Here is a 22,739-nt window from a genome sequence, read left to right as displayed (position 1 = left end):
GTGACGGAGAGTGACCTAAAATAAATAAGCTGAAATAAACCCTTTCCTCCCAAAAGTTGATTGTGGTGGTGGTGGTGATGGTGATGATGATGATGGTTGTGTGTGTGTGTGTGTGTGTGTGTGTGTGTGTGTGTGCTTTCTCTGTGTAGCCCTGGCTGTCCTGGAATTCGCTCTGTAGACCAGGCTGGCCTTGAACTTGGAGATCTGTTTGCTTCTGCCTCCGAGTGCTGGGGTTAAAGGCATTCGCCACCACCGCTGGGCTGCTGTGGTGTTTTACCACAGCAGCAGAAGCTCTAACTAGATATGGGTTTAACCTGAAATTCTGTTCTGCATCTAGTCAGGAATCTAAGCTCCCTGTGGAGCTGGGGCTCCTATTCACACTCCACTGTCACTGACAGTGGGCTGTCTGCAACCAAAGTCTAGACAAGCTATCATGGACCCTGGGCTGGACCACTCAAGCTGAACACAGGGAAGTGTCCAGGAAGTCACAAGGTCTCCATAATGTCCTGTAAAGTGCCAACTCAGATATACACAATGAATTTATTGGCAAAGAAGACAAGACAAAGGCCTGGTGAAGCAGGATGTTCCTACCCTACACTGAATGTCCTGGGGCTGCAGAGAGTACAATGGTGCTTTGGGCCCAAAGCTGCAGCCTCATGGGCTCAGGTGGGCCTTAGGATCCAGAGAGCCTGGGGCAGAGTGACAAACAGCAGTGGCAGGGCCAGATCACGCCTGACTGCACCATTGAGAATCATCATAGTCTCAATCCAGCTGTAGTGATGGCTGACGTTGGTGTAGATGCCAGGCAGGTTGGGCCGTCCACAGCCTACTCCCCAGCTCACAATTCCAATCTGATACCAGAGACCATCCATGTTGCAGACCAAGGGTCCTCCTGAGTCACCCTGAAGAGCAGCAAGGATAAGCCTGATGGTTTGGTAGGTGGGGTTAGGGAAGAGGCCAAGGGGACAAGGAACACTGTGGGGTAGAAGACTGGGTAAGGTCTCCCCCTGGCAGTCACAGAACCTCAGTCTCTTCATCAGGAAAGTAGGGCTATGGTTTCCACCTCTGAGGGTTTCAGGGATGATGGAGAAAAATATCATAAGTGGGAAATGAGAGGTCGGGTTATAGGCTGAGTAGTTAAAGGCTTTAAGTGGTCTCTCACAGACGAAGTGAAGGCAGGCTGATGGCAGACCTGCGGTGAGAGGGGTGGAACTTCCTCAGAGTCACAGGCATACTCACACTGCAGGTGTCCGCACTCCCATCCTCAGCACCAGCACAGAACACGTCCTTGGTGATCAAGTGGTGTAGGGACGCAATGCTGAACAGTTCCTGACACCTGCTGTTGTTTAGGATGGTGACCTGTACTTCTCGGAGGTGATAGGGTGGTGGCAGAGGCTCTGGAGGTAAGAAGACACAGAGCACAGTGTTATGGTTTCCTTTATTCTCTAGGGCAAGAGGACACAGCTTGCATGATGGTGGTGTCCCCTGCTGATGACCCCACACCATGGACAGTCCAGTATGACAGAAGGAACCAGCGGGGAGATAAGTGGAAGTTTCCTGATTCCTCCAGTTTCTCCATGTCTGCGCTGGAAGGGCTAGCTCCTGAGTATGCAAGTGAAGACAGCCCTCTGCTAGAGCACAGGCGGAGAGGGATTAGGAAGGCTGAGATTGGGGACACAGGATGGAAAGATGAAGATTCCCAAATTCACCAGCTTGGTGGTACATGCCTTGACTCTCAGCATGGAGATGACAGAATTTAAGTTTGAGGCCAGCCTAGACTACAAAGAAAAACATTGTCTTTAAAATGTTTTCAGGGTTGGGGCTGGAAAACTGATAAGAGCGCTTACTGCCCTTGAAGAGGACCCAGGTTTAGTTCCCAGAATCCACATGAAGACTCACAGTTGTCTGTAACTATTTCCATGGGATCTGGTGTGTTTTCTGATGCATGTGTGCGCATGCGGGCGTATACTCACACACACACACACACACACACACACACACACACACACACACACACACACACACTCAGGTACAATACACAGAAAATAAAATAAAATGAACACTTAAGAAATATTCCCAGGGCCAATAAGATGGGCTCATGGGTGAAAAACGCTTGCAGTACAAACATGAGGACCAGGGTTCAAGCCCCACAGAAACCTGATAACCTGAGTTCAGTCCCCAGAACCCATGTGAACACCAGGTGTGAAGTGTGCACCTGTTACTTCCTTCCTTTCTTTCTTTCTTTCTTTCTTTCTTTCTTTCTTTCTTTCTTTCTTTCTTTCTTTTGACTTATTTATCTTATATATGTATGTGAGTGCACTGTCGCTCTCTTCAGACACAGCAGAAGAGGGCATTGGATCCCATTACAGTTGGTTGTGAGCCACTACCAATACTTTCATTAACAAAGAGGGAAACCACAAAGCAGTGACTTCTCCTTACATCTAAGGAAACAGAAAGAGTGCAACTTAAATCCAAAGCTGCCAGGCGGAGTGGAGATGGCGCACACCTTTAATCCCAGCACTCAGGAGGCAGAGGCAGGCAGATCTCTGAGTTCGAGGTCAGCCTGGTCTACAGAATGAGTTCAGAACAGCTTGGGCTGACTGGAGAAACTCTGTCTTGAAACCACAAACAAACAACCCTGAAAGCTGCCTGAGAAACAGAATAATGGATGCTTAGCAGATACTAACGAATGCCTATAATTTTATATCCAGGAGGCCCAGGTGGAAAGACTATGTGTTCAAGGCTAGCCTGGGATATAGTGAGTTCTGGAACTATGTAACAAACAGATGAGAGCAGAGGAGGACAGGGTGATAATCAAGCCAGACAGAAAAATTAACGCACCCAAAAGTCGGTTCTTGGAAAAGTGGCACAGAAGACAAAATGGAGACATTCCTCCTGATCTTAACAGGCAAAGGAGAGCCTGGAGTAGCACAAACAATCTTCAGTCTTAGCGCTAGGGAGGCACAAGCAGGCAGATCTCTGTGAGCTCAAGGACAGACTGATCTACATAGTGGGTTTGGGGACAGCCGGCAACATAGCAAGACCCTGTCTCAAAAAAAAAAAAAAAAAAAAAAAAAAAAAAAAAAAAAGGGCCCCTTTCAGAGAAGCCCAAATCCATGCTCTTAAAAAAAAAAATTATAGAGACAGGGTGGGGATGGGGGGATGGAGCAATGATGAAAGTCAGAGGACACCTGACTCTACCCATGAAGTGGGACCTGGGGATTGAACTCAGATCACTAGGCTTGGCACCAAACCTCTTCATCCACTTGTCGGCCCACACCAGTGCTCTTGAATCAGTTTTTCTGAGCATCTCCCTCTTACCCATCATGCTTAAAATTATATCACAATATTGTAACAAGCCCCAAAGAACAGAGCTGGAGAGACGGCTCAGCAGTTAAGAGCACTGACTGTTCTTCCAGAGGTCCTGAGTTCAATTCCCAGCAATCACATGATGGCTCACAACCATTGTAATGGGATCTGATGCCCCCATCTGATGTCTTTTGGTGTGTACTCATATAAATAAAAAAACAAATAAATCTTAAAAAAAAATAAAACGGACAAAACAAAATGGAAGACAAGGAAGTCTGAGAGAGGTAAGACAACAAACTAGATGGCCTGCCCGCAAGGTGACACAGAAAAACCCCAGGAATCTCACACACTTAAACAGACTCAAGATAGAGCCATAATAAACAAAAAGATAAACTCAGCAATCAAGATTTCCTGACAAAGGAAAGTGCCCAGGGGTGTTACTGCTGTATTCTACCAACACATTAAAAAAAAAAAAAAAATCTGTGATCCTTCCTGAACGCTCCCTAAAAACAGACCAGAGAAACACTCCCTGATTTACACACTTGGCCAGTGAGACCGAAGGGCTGAAGCCAGACAAACATAAAAGCCCAAAAAGAAAATTAGAACTCAGGACCCCTTATGAATATCCTAAAGCCGGTTGGTGGTGGTGCATGCCTTAAATCCCACCCAGTACTAGAGAGGTAGAGGCAGGTGGATCTCTGTGAGTTTAAGGTCAGCCTGGTATACACAGGACACCCAGGACACCCAGGGCTATGTAGAGAACCTATCTCAACAAATAAATAAATAAAAAATAATTAAATAAGTAAGAAAAAATACAAAAATATCTCAGCATATAGCAATGAGCCCATCAGAGCAGGAAAGGGCTGGGATCCATGAGCAAATACAAGGCTCCCATCATACACAGGGCCCGGCATGGAAAAATCAGCACAGCAGAGACACATAGTAGCAGAAGAAAAATAGTCTCCATCAGTGCAGAGAAAGCATTTGACCAAATTCTACAGTCTTTCACATACAAAGCAGAATTCAACAGCCAGGCATGGTCGCGTGGGCCTGTGATCCCAGTACTGGGCAGGCGGGGAGGGTCTCTGGTTCACAGGCAGCCAACCTAGCAATGTCAGTGTGCTCATGGCACAGAGAGAGAGACCCTGACTCAAACAAACAAACCCAAACCCAGCGTGGGACCATTGAGATGGCGTTTACTGCTCTGTCTGATGCTCTGGGTTCTATTCTCAGAGCCCACATGGTAACAGGAGAGAACTGATTCCTGCCACTTGTCCCCCGACCTCCACATGCATGCTGTTGTTGATGCATTCCTCCCCAAAATAAGGAAAATTTATAACTATATTTTTTATATATGCATATTTTGTGTGTGTATAATTTATTAATGCATAAAATATACATGCATAAAAACTGAGGTGGGGAGCGGGTGAGGACGACACCCATGCTTGACCTCTAACCTCTCTACACACATGAGTGCACACTTGTGATACTCATGGGCCTGGACCTGCACATACACGTGAAGATGCACATACCTTCCCCCCCCAAAAAACCCCAAATTCCCCGTTGTTTCATAAAAGTACTAAGCCAGCTAGGATGCAGAGAAAACACCCTCCACAAAGTCACAGCTAAATTGTGCTCAATGGTGGAAAACAAAGAGCTTTCGCTCCAGAGTAATACTGAGGTAGGCATGCCTCCTTCTGGTGCACGATAGCCTGGAAGTTCTAGCCAGAGCAATTAGGTAGGAAAGGAAATACGTGCTGGTGAGATGGCTCAGTGGTCAGAGCCAAAGTCTGATGGCCCAAGTTCAATCCCTAGGCCACATAATGGAAGAACCAACTCCTTTTGTAAATTGTTTTCCACCCCCATACTCTTACTCACACATACACACAACACATATATAACACACATGCACACAAACACACATAACATATACCACACAAATGCACACACACAATATGCACATACACACAACACACACATACAACACATATACACACAATACACATACCACATAACACACATGCACACACATATACACATACCACACATACCAAACACACAACGCACATGCACACAGAGCAGATGAATATAATTCTTTAAAGGAAGAAATAAAGGCATGTAAGCTGGAAAGAAAAAAGGGCTGAATCTTAAAGATGGGGTGGTATGTACGAAGCCAGATCCATAGGACCACAAACTGCATTTCACTTATGGGCAGGCAGTGATGGCTCCGTGCTCAGAAAGCTGGGCTGTGGTCATCAGGGACAGTAGGGAGGGGTTACTGAGGAGTAAAGGCGGGTGGGAACGGAGGTTCCTACTTGAGCAATATTGTGATCACTCTAAATGGGGTTGGAGCACATTCTTTGTATGGTTCCTTAATGGTGTGTGAATTACAACTTAAAAAGACAAAAGCAGTTCCCATTAAGGCCACAAGGGGGCAATACTTAAGACACACTACATTACATTTAAGCATCCCGCCAGAAAAGGCCATTTTTCTCTGACTGTATCTGTGTAGCATTTCCTGAGCCAGCAAAGAGACAGAAAGCCGCTCTGGGCTGCCAAGGGCTACAGAATTGAGGAAAAAGAGGGGACTGGATTGAGAGAAATGGCGGCGGGGTGTGGGGTGTGGTGAGCTGAAGTTTTCTTGTTTTGTTTGTTTTTTTTGTTTTTAGGCAGGGCTACATGTAGTCCAGGCTGGTCTCAAACTTGCTATGGAGTCCGGGATATTGAATGTAGGATAGATGTGAACTCCTGACCTTCCTGCCTTCCCTTTCCAAGGTCATGGATTATACCACAATGCCCACTGAAAGTTTTGTTTTGTTTTTCAAGACAGGGTTTCTCTGTGTAGCCCTGGCTGCCCTAGAACTTACTCTGTAGACCAGGCTGGCAGGCTTTCTTTTTGAAATGATGAAAATGTTGCAACTAGACAGAGGTGACAGCCTATGGCCTCACCACTCTGAACATGTCTGATTTTGGAGGTTTAAGTGTCACCTAGTGAAGACTTAGAGGTGTGATAATGGTGACACTTTCACTGGTGTTAAAATGTATGATTTTAACACTGTTCACATTCATAGTTTGGGGCTTGTAAATTAAATCAGTGTCGAGGAGACTGTCCCCAGAAGGCCTTAAACACCTATTCTGGCTATCTGAGGAATGCAAGCCTGGCTGAGTCCCTTTCTTGTGCATCTGGCCACTGGTCCACACCTGCTCGAGAATAGAAGGGAGCTCCTTGCAGGCAGGAATGTGGTGAGAAGCAATGAGGGTGGGGGGCAAGCAGGAAGACAGGAGGCTCTCGGAGCTCCAGAGAAGGGCTTCGGGGCCTGCTGTGGCTGAAACGGGGCAGAGATAGCGCGCCCACAAGCCCACCCTCCGTTGCTAATCTCACTTAAATTCTCCCGAAGGACTCCCCAGCCGGTCACCCAGCACCTGGGCTGGTGCTGGGACGTGAAGGTGGAAGGCTGCACACAGATAGGCTGGGTGTACTTGTTGTAGGTGACCGAGGAGGCCAGCCTCAGCAGGGCGAGGTCATGGGACTTCATTTTGTCTTCGGAGTTTATGATGATGTCCTTTACTCTGTACCGGCCAGAATAGGCCTTCCTGTCCCAGAAAGATGGCTTGGAGGTAAGCTGCCCGAGCTGAACAGTCCACTTTCTTGGATCAAGGAACCTAGCGAGGAAGAAGAAAGATCAGGACCCTCAGGAGGACTGCTGGCCACCTGAGCCCACAGGATCCCTGTGTGCGGTGACACCATGGGGCCGGTGCGGTTTATTTGCTGACATTCCCTTGTAGGAACAGAGCCTAGACAGTGCACAACCAGATTCCCTTCTCCTGTCACTCTGAGGAGAGAGTAACAGGAAGACTACAGTCCTCAGTGGTCTGGTTACTTCTTAAGGACACTGGGCCTCTCTAAAGGAAACCTGTGCAGTCTAAAGAGGACTCGGAAGCTGAGAGGCTACTGTGGGGCCTGACAGAGCAGGATACATATCTGCTATGGGGCTGAGGATGGAACTCAGTTGACAGAGTGTTTGCTCAGCATGAGGCATTGTATAGACCCAGGCAGGGCCGGTGCATGCCTGTAATCCATGCCTGTAATCCTCGCATGCCAGGGGGTAGAGGCAAGAGGATCAGAAGTCCAAAGTCATCCTCTGCTAAGTAGAAAGTTCAAGGGCAACCTGGGCTATATATAGCACCTCAAAACCAACCAACCAGCCATCCTTGGTGTGGGCCTAGGATCTGCCTCATCTTCCTCCAGGGGAAAAAGTGGAATGAGACCTGCGCCTTCCTGATTCGATTCGCAGTGAGCATAGATGAATATTCCCCAAACCACATGGGAACGTTTGAATAAAACATCCTGGAAGAATTCGAGCGGTGCTCCCTGCAGGGCCAAGGGGAAGCTTATTTGACGATAAGCAGCGATAAGATAAGCAGCGGCTGCTCACGTTGGAACTCGGGGTATCAGGAGGCTGCCCCACCCGGATCCTGCCATCTCAAACTCACTTTTGAAAGCAGTGTGCAGCAGTGAGCACCCATCGGTGGCTGAGAAGGCTCCCTCCGCAGTGGTGGAACTTCTTTAAGCGCAGGCTGGCCTGCCATGGCCAGCGCCCTCGTACGGATTCTATTCCGCCCACTATTCGGGACCGAATGTCATTCCGGCGGCCACACGGCACTGGGACAGACAAAAAAGACACATGGCTGAGCCGCTGAGGAAGGCCCATAGGGTCCCTAGGGTACGTGTGTAGGGGAGGAGCGGGGGAGAACCATGCAACCGTACACCCCCTTCCTCCAGTATCCTGGGGTTTTGTTGAAGAGGCAGGAGATGGCGCAGGAACCCTTCCCACGTGGTTCGCAGACACCCAGCCCTCCACAGAGCCCATCAGTCACTTGAAAGAAGCTTGATGTCTGTGGTCTTGAGACCTGCAGGGGAGGAGTGGAAAACATGAGGCCACCTCTTTATGCCCGGCCTCTGTGGTGTTTCTCACGGGGACCACGGTTCCTCACCTGCCGCCTGGCTTTCTTCACCGGATCCTGGGTAGAGGTGAGAGGTGAGTTTCACTGGGCCTCAGAATTTCCCACACACCCTATCACCCCTAGTCTGGTGGATGAATCTCCTTAGCTCACCAGGCTTCCCCAGCACCACGCACACCACCAGCAGCAGTAGCAGCAGCGGGCCCTGTACACCCATGGCGGCCTCTCTGAAGCCGGGTCTCCTGCCTCAACGTCCTGCCGCTACAGGCTCAGTGGCGCCCCCTAGGGGAAAAGCAGCAGAATAGGAGCTTCGCTCAGCCACCTTCTCCCAGCTTGACTCCAGACTGGTCTCATAGCACACTCTTTCATGTAGTGTGTCAGTCCATGAACCACAACCATCTTTTTCTTGTCAGAGCTCAGGAGCTGGGTGCCTTCTCTCTCGTGTACTGACAGCTTTCTGTAGGACCAAGGCACTGCCCCTCAGCCAGCACTCCTAGGAAAAGCTCATGAGCAGGCCGTAGGGTACGCTGGCTTGTGTCATGTGTTGTTAAAAGAGTTGGCCTTTTGCTGGACACACTGAACAAAGGCTGGCCCTATTTGAGGACAGACAGAGCTTAGAGCCCTATACTCGGCTTGCTATCATTGCAATGACCCCTACACACTCTCTGGAGATCACCAGACACTCTTACCCGTTGTAAAGGGACATGTCGGGGTCTATATAACCATGCTGGCTCATCAATTATCAGCTTTGAATGCACGGCCAGCTGGACATCCACACCAAAACCCTCTGACTCCATGACCGATTAGAAGTTTTTATGCAACTCAGAGGATGTAATATGTTCATGGTCAAGGTTTACACAGTAAGGGACACCTATCAAAATCAGGCTTATGCTTCTAGATTGCCTCATCAGCCAAGACTAATGGACAAGGCTTAGTTCTCCCAGTGAGGACCTGTAACTCACAGGAAGTTAGCCCAGCACTGAGCAACATCTGAGTAAGAATGCACTATAGCCTGGGACAATGAGCCAAAATAAACCTCTCTTCCCTTATTTATTTATTTATTTATTTATTTATTTATTTATTTATTTTTGAGGTAGAGTCTCTCTGCATAGCCCCCAAAACTTATTATGTAGATCAGCCTGGTCTTGAACTCATAAAGATCCACCTGTCTCTGCCACCCAAGTGCTGGGACTAAAAGTGTGCATCACCACGAATGGCCTTATTTATTTATTTATTTATTTATTTATTTATTGTTTGTTTGTTTGTTTGTTTGTGTGTTTTAAGATTTATTTATTTTTTTATGTATTTGAATATACTGTAGCTGTCTTCAGATACACCAGAAGAGGGCATCAGATCCTATTATAGATGGTTAGGAGCCACAGTGGGGTTGCTGGGATTTGAACTCAGGAACTCTGGAAGAGCAGTCAGTGCTCTTAACCACTAAGCCATCTCTTCAGCGCCCTAATTAATTTTTTTAAAGAGTTATTTTGGAGAGAAGGCCCAGTGGTTAAGAGTACTTACTGTCCCTGCAGAGGCCCTCAGTCTATTCCTTGTACCCATAAGGCAGCTCACAACTGTCCATAATTCCACTTTCAGGGATCTGATACCTTTTTCTGACCTCTGCAGGCACCAAGAACACAGGTGCTGCACAGACATGCATCCGTAAGTTTAAAATATTATTAATTTATTTTGCTCTCTTGAGGTAGGGTTTCTCTGTGTGCTCTGTCTGTCCTGGAATTCGATTTATAGACCAAGCTAGCCTTTAACTCACAGAGATCAGCCTACCTCTGCCTCCGAAGTGCTGGGATTAAAGATGTGCACCATTGTGTCTGACATTGGCGGCTTCTTCTTCTCCTTCTTCTTCTCTTCTTCCTCCTCCTTCTTTCTCCTTCTCCTCCTCTTCTTCTTCCTCTTCTTTCTCTCCTCCTTTCTTTTTGAGACAGGCTTTTCTGTGTAACAGCCCTGGCGTTCCTGGAACTCAATCTGTAGACCAGGCTGGCCTTGACCTCACAGAGATCTGTCTGTCTCTGCCCCCTGAGTGTTGAGATTACGCGTCACCACATCTGGTTTTCTGTCTGGCTTCAAAAAAAAATTTTTTTTTTAAAAAGATTTATTTGGGGTGTGTGTGTGCATGCACGTGTGCTGGAGAACATCAGAAGAGGGCCCGCATCCCCTGGAAATGAAGTCATAGTTGGTTTTGAGCTGTCTGATATGGCTTCTAGAAACCATATTCTGATCCTCTGAAAGAGCGGCAAGCAGTTCTACTGCTGAGCCGCCTCTCTAGCTTCTAAGTTACATTTGTTTGTGTGTGTGTGTGTGTGTGTGTGTGTGTGTGTTGGTGCTTGTGTGCCATAGCAGGAGTGTTGAGCTCAGAGGACAATGTCCACAAGATGGTTCCCTCCTTCTATCATGTGGGTTCCAGGTCATGAGCCTTGGTGGGAAGTGTCTTTACTTTCTTGCCATCTTTCAGGTCCTCCTGAATTATTTTTGTAAGGTATTTTTTTTTTTTTTTAAATCCCAGCTGTGGGGAGCTCTGCAAACACCAGGACCAGCAGGGTAACAATCCACAAGAGGCGAGAAGGAGGTCGGTTTAAGAGGATTCAGTAGCCAGTGTTGGTTCAAACTTCTAGAGTCTGACACCAGGCAGTTTATTGCAGGCATATTTAAGTACAGTACAGTTTGGATAGAAGTTTCCTGGTGTAACACAATCCCCTGTGCACAATGAGACATAATTACACTGAAACTCTTCTCCAAGTACGTCACTTCTTCCATGAAGATGGGCTCTAGAGATAGGCTACAAGTGTTACCTTAAGGGCCTGTGGAGGCTCTGGTGTGGTCTGAGTCATACAGAGGGCACAGAGGTCACATAGGCTATTAACCACTCCCAGTCCTGCTTGTGGGAGCCTGGGGGAGCCATGTATGGCCTAGTCCTACAGATATCACAAGGGTCATCTAGGCTATGGGCCACTGAAGTAGAAATTTCTGGTTTCTTTGGAGACTCAGTTGTGTCATGTGATGTTTTTCTGGAAGCTGTCTTAGGAGAGGATGTTTGCTGAGGCAGACACTTGAGCAGATGTGTGATGTCTGGAAAGAGTGTAAGTAGAACCCAACAGTGAATGACACTTGCATCGGTATGCCTTGCAGCACTTCGCTGGTCTTCACAGGTCTTCGCTCATCATGACTCGCTAGAGAGAAATACACCAAAGAATTTCTGGTGGTATTCTGGCTGCTTCTTGTCTCATGGCAGAGCCTCACGCTTTCTCCTGGATCAAGCTGCTACTACTGATAAGTATTTGGTATTTGTTTGCTATTGGACTGGACTGAAGCTACTCATGTGTGTTCAGTGTTTGCTATTGGACTGGACTACTGACAACAAAGATTGGAATTGCCCCAAAGAACTATTTCTAAACAGGTCCACAACCCGTTTCCTATTAACCTTTCTTTGCCTCTACCTCTGGTGAGTGGTTGATGTGTTCAAGTAGGGTTTGAAAACAATCTAGACCTACAGGCCACCTCTATTCCCAGCCTTCTGGACAGAAATGAGGTTATTTATCTCTGTAGTGGCTTAATTAGATATGACTTTCCCTCCCAATAGACTCACATGTTTGAAGGTTTGGCCCACAGGGAGTGGCACTATTAGAAGGTGTGGCCTTGGAGGAGGTGTGGTCTTGTTGGAGGAAGTGTGTCACTGTGGGGGCGGGCTTTGAGGTCTCTTACCTGAAGCTCTGCCAAGCGTGGCACACAGTCTCCTGTGGCTGTGGATCAAGATGCAGAACTCTCAGCTCCTCTAGTACCATGTCTGCCTGCACGCTGCCATGCTTCCCACTATGATATAATAGATTAGGCCGCTGAAACTGTACACTAGCTCCAATTAAATGTTCTTTATGAGACTTCCTGTGGTCATGTTGTCTCTCCACAGCAATGAAACCGTAGCTAAGACATTCTCCTCTGTTGAAGAGGCAACCCTGTGTGCTTAACATTCCTGATTTTTCTAGTACTTATTAGTGAGCATAATTTACTGGTTCCCAACACTCAACAGCATAAAGAAACCGGGGCAGCCACCAAAAGGTTCAGGGATGGATTCGCTTTAGAAGATGTGTCCAGGGTCAACAGGGCCTGGGTTCAACCATCAGGACTGCAAAAAGAAAAGAAAAAGAATGAAGAGCACTGAGATAGAATGTGAACAGCATCCTTTGGGGGTGGATCTCTTAAATTTCCCTTAGAAAGACATTTAAAAAAAAAAAAAACTTGTTTTTTTCAAGACAATTTCTCTGTAGTCTGGGCTGTCTTGGAACTCTTTCTGTAGACCAGGTGGGCCTCCAACTCAGAGATCCACCTGCCTCTGCCTCTTGAGTGCTGGGATTAAAGGCACACACAACTCCTGCCTGGCTCCCCTTATAAAGACTGGAGAGGCGCTTGTACACATTGGACAAGAGCACTAATGGCAGTATGACTGTGTGACTAGAAATATGAGCTGTGACTTCTGGTTAAAGCACTTTAACAGAAGAGATGAAGGTGAAGCAGACTTAGCTAATGAAGAAAGGTTTAAGAGAATAAAAGGTGAGGGCTGTGGAGCTGAGATATCTGAGCACAAGGAGCGTATACGACATCAGCTCCGCGTTCTCAGTGTGTTCAAGACTGGCGACAGGGCTGGGGTCTCTTTCTAGTGCTACAGAAATATGTAATAAATGTTTTCCACAATAGAACCTGTGCAGATGGATCAGTCAATACAGTGATGGTTAATCTTGGTTGTCAACTTGGTAAAATTTAGAGTTAATAAATCCAAACAGTTGGACACATCTGTGGGGGGGATTTCCTAGATCATTTGAGGTGGAAGGGAAGAACCCCCAAATCTGGGCCATACCTTCTGATGGCAGCCTACTTAAAAGAATGTGAAAGAAGAAAGCTCTTGCTTTTGCCTGCTTGTCTCTGTGGCAAGTTCATCTGTCCTGATGCTGTTCCTTTGCTGATATTAGGACCTGCTTCTTCAGGATGCCAACATAAAGACCAGTTGAGACATCCATCTTCACAGACCGAATAACTGCAGGATTCTTGGTCTTTCTTTGAGAGACACAATTATTGGGCTAGCCAGACCACAAGCTTGTAAGCCACTCTAATAAATACTCAATTAACACACATGAACACGCTCCCACAACACACATACGCATACACACACACACACACACACACACACACACACACACACCCCAGTTCTATTTCTTTAGAGAACCCTAATTAGTACAGCGCCCCAGCACCCATATAAGAAGCTGGCTATAATGTTTTCTGTCTGTGATCCCAGTGCTGGAGGCATAGACAAGAAAATCCCTGGGGCTTGCTGACCAGCCAGTTTAGCTAAGTCAGTGAGCTCCAAGAACAGTGAAAGATCCTGTCTCAGAATAGAAGGTGGAGAGCAACTGAGGAAACACCCAGTGCCAACCTCTGGTCTCCACATATATGTTCAGTCACACGTGTCCCCGCCCATACACATATATGCATAACAAACTCAAGTACTCAAATATATGTTTTTCCATGACAAAAAGTGTTAGTTGGGTTATAGAGATGGCTCAGTGGCTAAGAGAACCTGCTATTCTTGTGGAAGACCAGAGTTTGCTTCTCAGTATCCACATGATAGCTTAAAACCATCTGTACCTCTGGTTCCAGAGGATCCGGCACCCTCTTCTGGCCACCATAGGCACCAGGCACACAAGCAGTGCTCACACATACGTGCAAACAAAACACTCACGCACATAAAAATGAATAAATTTTAAGAAAAAAGTATTAAACTAAAACAAAAGGTTTGAAAAATCTGAACAGCAAACCAGGTTCTAAGATCCCCATCTATTACCAGGCAGGGCGTGTTGGAGGCAGGTCTGTGTCTGTCTGTGTCAGCGAAGTGTTCTAGGTCGTGAGGTCTGAGGAGAGAGAAGCATGGCATGTTGGTTATTTCCAGAGCAATGCTTGTTGAAATGATGGACACGCCTGGGAAGGAGGGACCTGCAGCTCCCTGCCATCCTGATAAAATCCTTCAGACCCAGGGATATTTACCAGTATGGCACCCAGCAGGGAACCAGGTACCTGGAAACACAGAAAGGGTTGTAAATGGGTGTGAGACCTAAGGACCGGAGGCTAACAGGATAGGCTCTGGTCTTCGAGGAATCCTCCAACACAATTGCTTTTTCCTAATTCTTCTCTGCCATGTCATTCCTTCCCCTTCTCTCCCCTTCTCATCCCTCTCCTATGCCCTCCCCTCCCCTTGTGTTCCTTCCCTTCCCCTCCCCTCCCCTCCCCTCTCTTTTCCTTTCCTCCCTCCCCTTTCTTAGGAAGTATTGTGTGACTTTTCCTGGAGCGAAAAATAACAGATCTCTCTTCATCCAGACAGGACACCAGTGACAGACATAGAGGAGGTTCAGCCCACGTGTAGCCTAGTGAACTAGTGCTACTATTCACTGCGACTGATATTGGGACTATTGATTAGAACATGGGTCACTCAAAGGCAGTTGCATCACCGGAAGTACACACTAGATGAGGATGACTCAAAGTACAGGCAGCTCTGCCAGCTATGCGCTCCCTCGCCTCAGAGATCATTAACTGCTTTTACAGCCCAAGGGAGGGCCTTTATGAATCTTATCTTGCAATTCTATGAGCCCTCCTCATGAAGGTGTGTCTCTGTGTGTGTGTGCGCGTGCATGCTGTCTGCCTTATTTATTCCCCCTTCCTTCTTTCCTTCCTTAAAGATTTATTTATTTCTATTTTATATGTATGAGAATTTTGCCTGCATGGATCTAAACACATCACATGCATGCAGTTCCCACAGAGGCCAGAAGAGGGCATTAGATCCTCAGAAATAAGGTTCCAGATGATTGCGAGCTGCCATGTTCTAGGAATCCAAGCCTGGTCCTCTACTGTAGCACCAGGTGCTCTTAACTGCTGAGTGTCTCTCCAGCGCTCTACCCTGGTTTGTTTATTTTGAGACAGAATCTCTCAGTGGGGCCTGGGGCTTGCTGATGAGGTTTGGATGGCCAGCAAGCTCCAGTGATCTGTCTTTGCTTCCCTGGCAGATTACAAGTGCGTACCATCGTGCCTGGCTAGTCAGTACAGAATGCATTTAACTGGATACTAGCTTATAATTTCAGAGGATTAGCGCATGATCATCGTGGTGGCAGATGGGCAGGCATGGTGCTGAGCGGTAGCTGAGAGCTTTACTTCCTGATCCATAGGCAGCAGCCGAGAGACACTGGCCTGGTGTGAACTATCGAAACCTCAACACCCACACGGAGTGATGCACCTCTTCTTTTTTTGTTTTTTGTTTTTTGTTTTTTGTTTTTTGTTTTTTGTTTTTTGTTTTTTGTTTTTTGAGACAGGGTTTCTCTGTATAGCCCTGGCTGTCCTGGAACTCACTCTGTAGACCAGGCTGGCCTCGAACTCAGAAATCCGCCTGCCTCTGCCTCCCAAGTGCTGGGATTAAAGGCGTGCGCCACCACCGCCCGGCCTTGTTTTCTTTATTTTAAATTACAAATATATTGGTGAACACATTGTACACAGGGTGGAAGTGGATGTAGAGACTTTAATATTGGATAAAATGGAATCTGAGGCTAGTGTTCTGAAGCAAAGTGTTATTTTACAGTGATTAAATCACACTGCAGCTGGCAATGTAATCACTGTACAGTTTCCATTTCAACAGGGGGCATCTGGAAAAGCAGTGAGCATTTCTGGGAACAAAAGGAGTTGCTAGAGACTGAGTGAAGGGTAGCCAACAGAACAGAAGCTTCCAGAGAAGACAAATACCACGGGAGTCTGAAAGGATGTATACACACCTGTTCCAGCCAAATGCTGGCATGCCCTTCTGCCTAGAGCCAGGCCCATGGCTGCCCTCTGGTGTACAGTGATGGACATGAAGGCTCCTGAGGGTGCCATTGTGGTTGGTGCAAGTGCCAGGCATACTATACAATGATTCTGCATCAATGAAAGATGAGGGTTATGGATGCTGAGACTCCTGGATCAGGAAGGGGAGGGCCAGAGGACCTCAGAGCATGAAGCATGTAGGCAAGCCAGGTTGTCCGTGCCCAGGGACAGTAGAGGTGTGAGGCCTCTCCCAAAGCTGCAGGGCAGGTGTGGAGGCTGAGCCCCACCCCAGGGCAAGACCTGAAACCACACCAGGGCTGCAGTCACTCTTCCTCCTTCCTGGAGTGTCTGGCCCCAGCAGGTGTACCATGGAGCTGGCCCTGCCTGCCATCCTATTTACCGTTTTTCCTGGAGTCTTTCTGGGGAGCGAGGTCCTTACAACGGACTCCTACAGCCTGTCTACCAAGAAGACAGACAAGAGTAGCATTGACCTAGATTCAGGTAAGGTAGGGGATGGGAAACGGGAGCTTTAGGAAGATTCATAGACTGCAGGTTTTGTTGCTTGGGTACTTTTTTTTGTTTGTTTGTTTTTTTTTACATCCTCTGGCCCACACTGGTCAAGTTCCCAGGGGCTGTGACAAATGAGCCAGGTTTGAGTGTATAGAGAAGGGCAGAATGGCCATGTGTCACCCAATTCTACCGGTTCCTTGCAGTGTGTGGACGTCCCAGGGCATCCAGCCGCATCGTGTCAGGACAGGATGCCCGGCCGGGCCAGTGGCCCTGGCAGGTCAGCGTGAGGGAGGATCGGGTGCACGTGTGCGGGGGATCTCTGATTGCTGAAGATTGGGTGTTGACTGCTGCCCACTGCTTCAACCAGTGAGTGTCTCCCTACGGGTCACATGGGCTGGGGTTGGTTGGATTTCCGTACGTTTCTTCCAGACTACTTCATTTTTTCATTTGAACCACAACCTCTGCCTACTATGGCAGGAGATGAGGCTGGGCCATGTCACTTTAGTATCTCAGGTACCTGTCCAGGTTGTCTACCTGTCTCTGGACTGCCCTGGTAGGTCAGTCATCTAGTCTTCTTATGCCCCTAAATCAACTCTGGATGGAGGGGATGGCTCAGAGGGCAAGAGGGTTGGCTGTGCAAGCATGAGGACCTGAATTTAAATTCCCTGCCCAAATCTGTGCAAAAGCTAAGTGTGGCCTATGCGTATGTGTATGCAGAAAAGAGGATCTCGGGGAGTTGCTGACTGCCAGTATAGCTCTAGGTTATGTGGGCAACCCAGTCTCAAGGCCAAGAGGATAGAACAGGGTATCTGATATTAGCCTACGCTTTCTGTACATGCCCAGGAACTGACACACTGGCAGGCACACACACACACACACACACACACACACGGGGGAGGAGAGAGAGACAGAGAGACAGAGAGACAGAGAGAAACACAGAGACAGAGAGAGAGAGAGAGAGAGAGAGAGAGAGAGAGAGAGAGAGAGAGAGAGAACAGTTACATGGTCACTGAATCAGCCCTTGAGAACCCAAGGTCTTTGTGCATGTATGTAAGGATATGTGAAGTATGTGTGAATGTGGGCACAGACATGTCACAGTGCATTGTGACTGTCAGAGGACCCCCCCTCAGGGTCATTCCTTACCTTTCACTTTGCTGTTGTTGTTGTACAGAGTGTTCTCTTTAATATGTGTAAAGTGTTCTGCCTGTATGCTAGAAGAGGGTACCAGCATCATTACAGATGGTTGTGAGCCACCATGTGGTTGCTGGGAATTGAACTCAGGTCCTCTAGAAGAGCAATCAGTGCTCTTAACTGCTGAGCCATCTCTCCAGCCCTCACCTTGCTTTTTGAGACAGGGCTTCTCTTTTTGTCCACAACTGCATGTACTGGGCTAGTTGGTCAGTAAGCTTTTATTAACTCTCCTGTCTTCGTCTCCCACTTCTCCATAGGAATAGGCTGGGGTTGCAGATGCAGATACCACCGGGCCTGGCTTTTATGTGGGTTGTGGAGATCTAAACTCAAGTCTTTATGCTTGCAGTGTAAGCATTTTCACACACTGACCCATCTGTCTAGGTCCCAAGACTCCAAGGTCTTGAATATCCTGCTCAGTAGCCGGGTGGCCTTCAGATGGGTGACTTGACATTCCTAGTTATGTTCCACACCTGAAAAGTGGAGAAAGTGATGGTAGATTTACGGGTTGCAATGATCATTAATGGTGGTCATTAAAGGAGATGCTTGGCATTGCTTTGGTGTGCTTAGCTCTCAGAAGAGCCCAGTAGCAGCATTAGAGCCTCTGCATAAAGACTGTCTTTCATTTTCGTCCACTGACCTCCCCTCTCCCAGGGACCAGCCCCTGTCTGTCTACACAGTACTGCTGGGTACCATCTCCTCCTACCCTGAGGACAATGAGATGATGGAGCTGAGAGCCGTGGCCCGGTGTATCAAGCACCCAAGCTATTCAGCAGATGAGCACAGTAGTGGAGACATTGCCCTGGTGCAGCTGGCTTCACCCATCTCCTTCAATGACTACATGCTTCCAGTCTGCCTGCCGAAACCTGGAGACCCCCTGGATGCCGGCACCATGTGTTGGGTCACTGGCTGGGGGTACATTGACACAAATAAACGTAAGGATGTTTGGACTTGGTGGCAGTGTAGGGGGAGAATGGGAGGGCCAGTCTTGATACCTTCTCTATGGCCAGTCCCCACCCTCAGACAGGACCTCAGACTCTATATGGATAGAGTCTATGCAAAGAATGTCCACCACGGAGTGTGCACTGAAACGTTGCCACAGTGGCGCATCCCCAGCTGGCTGCTGCCAGCTCCCAGACGTCCTCCTAGCATCTAATAATCAGAGGATAGTGTTGCATCCAGCAATGGGCTAAGGGATGCCGACCCAGCCTGCATCGCGACCTTCCTGACATCTTTGCTGCAGAGACCCTTGTGGGCAGTGCTTACCAGGGGATCATTTTTGACTGGGCAGCCTTCACTATCTGATGGGGTCCTGGTTCTTCCTCTGCTCAGTGAGTTCTCAAGAGTGCTGACCTAGCGGGGTTAACCCAGAGGTGCACAGCTTGATGCCTTTAAAGGCATCTCCATTTCCAGCTGTCTTCTGCATGGCCCTCATCTCTGGGATCATTTCTGTGCTCTCATCTTGGTTTAGTGTCCTGAGCCTGAGGAGGGTAAATCAGATAGGTGGTCACTATCAGTTCAGGAGACCAGAAGAAGCCTGTCATTAAGGTATTATCTGGGCCTCAAACCTTTCAGGGTTATAGGGAGGGCCCCTCTTTGGCTCTCAACATCTGCCAGTGCTGTGTGATCCTGGCCTCTTAGCGACAATGCTCCAGTCTTAGCCTTGGGGTTCACGCAGACCTCCTCTCTGTGTCTGTTATGAGCTTCTCATCCTGATCTCCCAGGTTGGAAATGTGAGGACATCTATGTCTTCACCCTTGGGTACCACCCCACCCTCAGATGCCACCTTTGCAAAGCTTTCAGTGTTTCATGTGGGGAAACACTGAAAGGCCCTGATCAAAGAAGCAGAAGAATTGACCCCGGTCACAGGGTTCAGTTAAGCATGTGGAGCTGGGGGGCACTGATGTCTCCCCTTCTCCTAACTCTGCTCTCTCCCACCCCAGAGCTCCCACCACCCTTTACCCTGCAGGAGTTGCAGGTGCCTCTTATTGATGCCCAGACCTGCGATACCTACTACCATGATAACTCCATTCCCAGCATGGAGCCGGTCATCCTTGAAGACATGCTGTGTGCTGGTTTCGAGGAAGGCAAGAAGGATGCTTGTAATGTGAGTCGGCCACAACCAGACAGTGCCACCCCGGGGGCAGAGTGTTCCTCTCCCCACCACGCTGAGAGCCTTCCAAGAAGGTTGGGAACCTTAACAACACACACACTTCGAAAAGTTGTGCCAGATTCGGTTTCCCTTCCAGATATTACATAAGCATAATCAGAGGGCTGGGAAGGTGGGTCATTGTCTGCATCACAGTCGAGGAACTGAATTTGAGTCCTAAGCATCCATGTAGAAAAAAAAAAAAGACAAAAAGCCAGATGTGGCCAGGCAGTGGTGGCACACACCTTTGATCCCTAGCACTCAGGAGGCAGAAGCAGGTGAATCTCTTGAGTTCCAGGCCAGCCTGGTCTACAAAGCGAGTTCTAGGACAGCCAGGGCTACACAAGGAAACCCTGTCTTGGAAAAAATAAATAAAAAGACTTGTACGATAGTACATGTCTATGACTTCATCGTGGGGTGGGTGGAGTGTCAGAGGCAGGTGGGTGGAGTGTCAGAGGCAGGTGGGTGGAGTGTCTGTCAGAGGCAGGCAGGTTCCAGGGGCTTATTAGCCAGCTGGTCTGATCAAAATGTACATTCCCAAGTTCAGTGAGAGACTAGGTGGAGAGTGATGAAGGAAGACACACAATGCTGACCTTTGGCCTCTACATGCACACACAGGACATACACCTCTCCCTCACATGCCTTACCTCTGTCAAATAAAATAAATCTGACTAGAGAGCTATGGCTGTGGGTGAGTGGTAGTGTGTTTACCAAACGTTTGAAAGGCCTTGGGCTCCACCCTCAGCAGAGCTAGGGAGAGAGAGAGAGAGAGAGAGAGAGAGAGAGACAGACAGAGAGGGAGAGACAGAGAGACACACAGAGACATAGAGAGACATAGAAACTTAGAGACAGACAGAGTGAGAGAGACACAAAGAGAGAGACAGAGAGGGACAAAGAGAGAGACAGAGAGAGACATAGAGAGACATAGAGACAGAGAGACAGACAGGGACATAGAGACAGACAGACAAAGACAGGCAGAGAGACAGGCAAGAGGGAGACACATAGAGAAGCATAGAGAGATATAGAGACAGACAGAAAGAGAGACAGACAGAGAGTGAGAGAGACACAGAGAGAGACAGAAAGAGAGGCAGAGGAGGACAAAGACAGAGACAGAGAGACACATAGTGTGTGTACGCGCGCGCACACACACAGAGAAAGAGAGAAAGAGAGAGAGAAAGAGAGAGAGAGAGAGAGAGAGAGAGAGAGAGAGAGAGATTGAGTTAAATAACTGTGATCTTACCTCTATTGTGAAAGTTTTCAAGATTCTATATTCCATCCCCCTCCTCCGCCCCCTCCTCCGCTGATGACACTAGAAGCCTTTGACCCCATTTTCAGCAGGAGCAGGCCACGTTCAAGCTTGGGTGGCTTTACCCTTTTTTATTTGCTCGTCTACACACCCTGACTGCCAAATACGTCTTGATTGTTACTTCAAAGAGATGTTTTTAGATAAAATCAAACAAGCAGAAGCAAGAATCACGGTCAGCAGCTCTGAAGCGGCCTCCTGCTCTTGGCTCTGAACGTGCAGCTGTGGCAGAAGTTTATATTTTATTTAGACACTAGGCCAGGTGTCCTACCTGCTAGGGATCCCTTTTTCCTACAGTTCTCAGATAGCCCATCCCCGAAACCTTCTAGAAACTTCCAATTCCTTCATCCTGTCTAGTATGATACAGAGAGTCTGAAGGGACTGGGTTGGAGAACTTCAATCTGTGTTTTCTTCCTTGTAATGCAGGCAGTGGGCTCAGGCGACCTCAACACTTGTGTATGCTGACCTTTGGCTTCTTCTTTCTCCTCAGGGTGATTCTGGAGGTCCCCTGGTCTGTGACATTAATGATGTCTGGGTCCAGGCAGGGGTGGTGAGTTGGGGATCTGACTGTGCTCTGTTTAAGAAGCCGGGCGTTTACACCAACGTCAGCGTCTACATCTCATGGATTCAGAACACGATGTGGAACTTAGCCACAGAAGGAAAGAGTTTCTCCCCCAGCCTTTCAAGGACCCCACTCTCGGGCCTGTTGCTGTTTCTCACGTCCCTCAGTGGTGCTTTCTTCCTCCTGGGGCCCTAACCCGCAACCTCAGCACCTGTATCCAGAACTGTTACCCTCGATATGCTTCCAGGTTAGCACGGCTTCTCTCACAGACCCTCTTCCTGTGCCCTCCTTGCACAGCCACCTGCAGACAAGCACACCACCCATGCTCTGTCCTTTAGGGACCCTCTCCTCACCTCCACAGAAGCCTCCTAACTCCTACATCATTAAGACCCTTGGGATCATCAGCTAAACTCTGCTCTCCTGGCCCCATAGACCCCTCTCACACCCTTGGGGTCTGTGGGTTTTCAGGGGCAGAGGGCAAGAGTCTTTCTTGCCTCTCACTCCTGGGTGGAGCACAGGCTGCAGCCACCTTTCAGGGTACCCTTTTGGTGGCTTCTGTGACTGGGCAAGTCTTTCTATAGTGTATCTGTGTCCGGAACAATAAAGACTGGATCCAGTAGTGCACACTTTCCCACTGTGTGGTTCCCCCTGTGCATATGAGCTTCAGCCTCCACAGGCACCCAGAGGGATGCCCCTACTTGCCTCCCACTTATACAAATATCACCCATATGGTGTCACCAGATTCTTGACACTCCTGCGCACACAATGCTTTCAGCCCCATTGCTCAGAAGCAGGAAAAAGAAGAGTTGGAAACTCTAGCTTTCTTGCTTGTAGGGATGACAGAGCACTTCCTGAAGATTCTGGGGCCATTGGTAGAATTGGGATAATATTAGGGTCACAAGTAAGGCATGGGC

At 48.2% G+C, this 22,739-nt stretch overlaps 2 protein-coding genes across 4 annotated transcripts; one reads left to right on the top strand and one right to left on the bottom strand.

Annotated features, from left to right (window-relative positions):
* Positions 1–527: 527 nt before the first annotated feature.
* On the bottom strand, positions 528–8,501 carry LOC117711632 (serine protease 41). Of its 2 annotated transcripts, XM_034507422.2 has the most exons (7): positions 8,425–8,501; positions 8,305–8,331; positions 8,188–8,220; positions 7,804–7,972; positions 6,692–6,972; positions 1,240–1,397; positions 528–902 (listed from the first exon to the last, which is right to left on the bottom strand). In XM_034507422.2, exons 1-7 carry the CDS (start codon positions 8,486–8,488, stop codon positions 663–665), a joined length of 972 nt encoding a protein of 323 aa, XP_034363313.1. In that variant the 5' UTR covers positions 8,489–8,501; the 3' UTR covers positions 528–662. The 2 variants fall into 2 exon arrangements, with proteins under 2 accessions (XP_034363313.1, XP_076793357.1); XM_076937242.1 differs by lacking the exon at positions 8,425–8,501 and having other exon boundaries at positions 7,804–8,220; positions 8,305–8,389.
* LOC117710750 (serine protease 33-like) lies at positions 8,123–22,456 on the top strand. Of its 2 annotated transcripts, none has more exons than XM_076937243.1 (5): positions 8,123–8,348; positions 16,827–16,989; positions 18,466–18,746; positions 19,755–19,918; positions 21,754–22,456. In XM_076937243.1, the coding sequence occupies exons 1-5, from the start codon at positions 8,243–8,245 to the stop codon at positions 22,018–22,020; spliced, it is 981 nt and encodes a 326-aa protein (XP_076793358.1). In that variant the 5' UTR covers positions 8,123–8,242; the 3' UTR covers positions 22,021–22,456. The 2 variants fall into 2 exon arrangements, with proteins under 2 accessions (XP_076793358.1, XP_034361818.1); XM_034505927.2 differs by lacking the exon at positions 8,123–8,348 and adding an exon at positions 15,693–16,614.
* The last annotated feature ends 283 nt before the right edge of the window (positions 22,457–22,739 follow it).

Source organism: Arvicanthis niloticus, chromosome 6, assembly GCF_011762505.2.
Source record: "Arvicanthis niloticus isolate mArvNil1 chromosome 6, mArvNil1.pat.X, whole genome shotgun sequence".
Lineage (NCBI taxonomy): Eukaryota > Metazoa > Chordata > Mammalia > Rodentia > Muridae > Arvicanthis > Arvicanthis niloticus.
Note: the sequence above shows the minus strand (reverse complement) of the source record. Positions and strands in the feature narration are given on the sequence as shown.

Bases quoted from the DNA above. Each gene is read 5' to 3' on its own strand.
- LOC117711632 (XM_076937242.1), bottom strand. From the start codon at position 8,180: ATGGGCTCTGTGGAGGGCTGGGTGTCTGCGAACCACGTGGGAAGGGTT. The intron at 1,398-6,691 runs GTGAGATTAGCA...TCTTACCTCCAG, and splicing joins AGTCCTTCGGGAGAATTTAA to AGCCTCTGCCACCACCCTAT. The intron at 903-1,239 runs GTGAGTATGCCT...GCTGCTCTTCAG, and splicing joins GGAGTGCGGACACCTGCAGT to GGTGACTCAGGAGGACCCTT.
- LOC117710750 (XM_034505927.2), top strand. From the start codon at position 16,482: ATGGAGCTGGCCCTGCCTGCCATCCTATTTACCGTTTTTCCTGGAGTC. The intron at 16,615-16,826 runs GTAAGGTAGGGG...GGTTCCTTGCAG, and splicing joins TAGCATTGACCTAGATTCAG to TGTGTGGACGTCCCAGGGCA. The intron at 16,990-18,465 runs GTGAGTGTCTCC...CCCCTCTCCCAG, and splicing joins GCTGCCCACTGCTTCAACCA to GGACCAGCCCCTGTCTGTCT.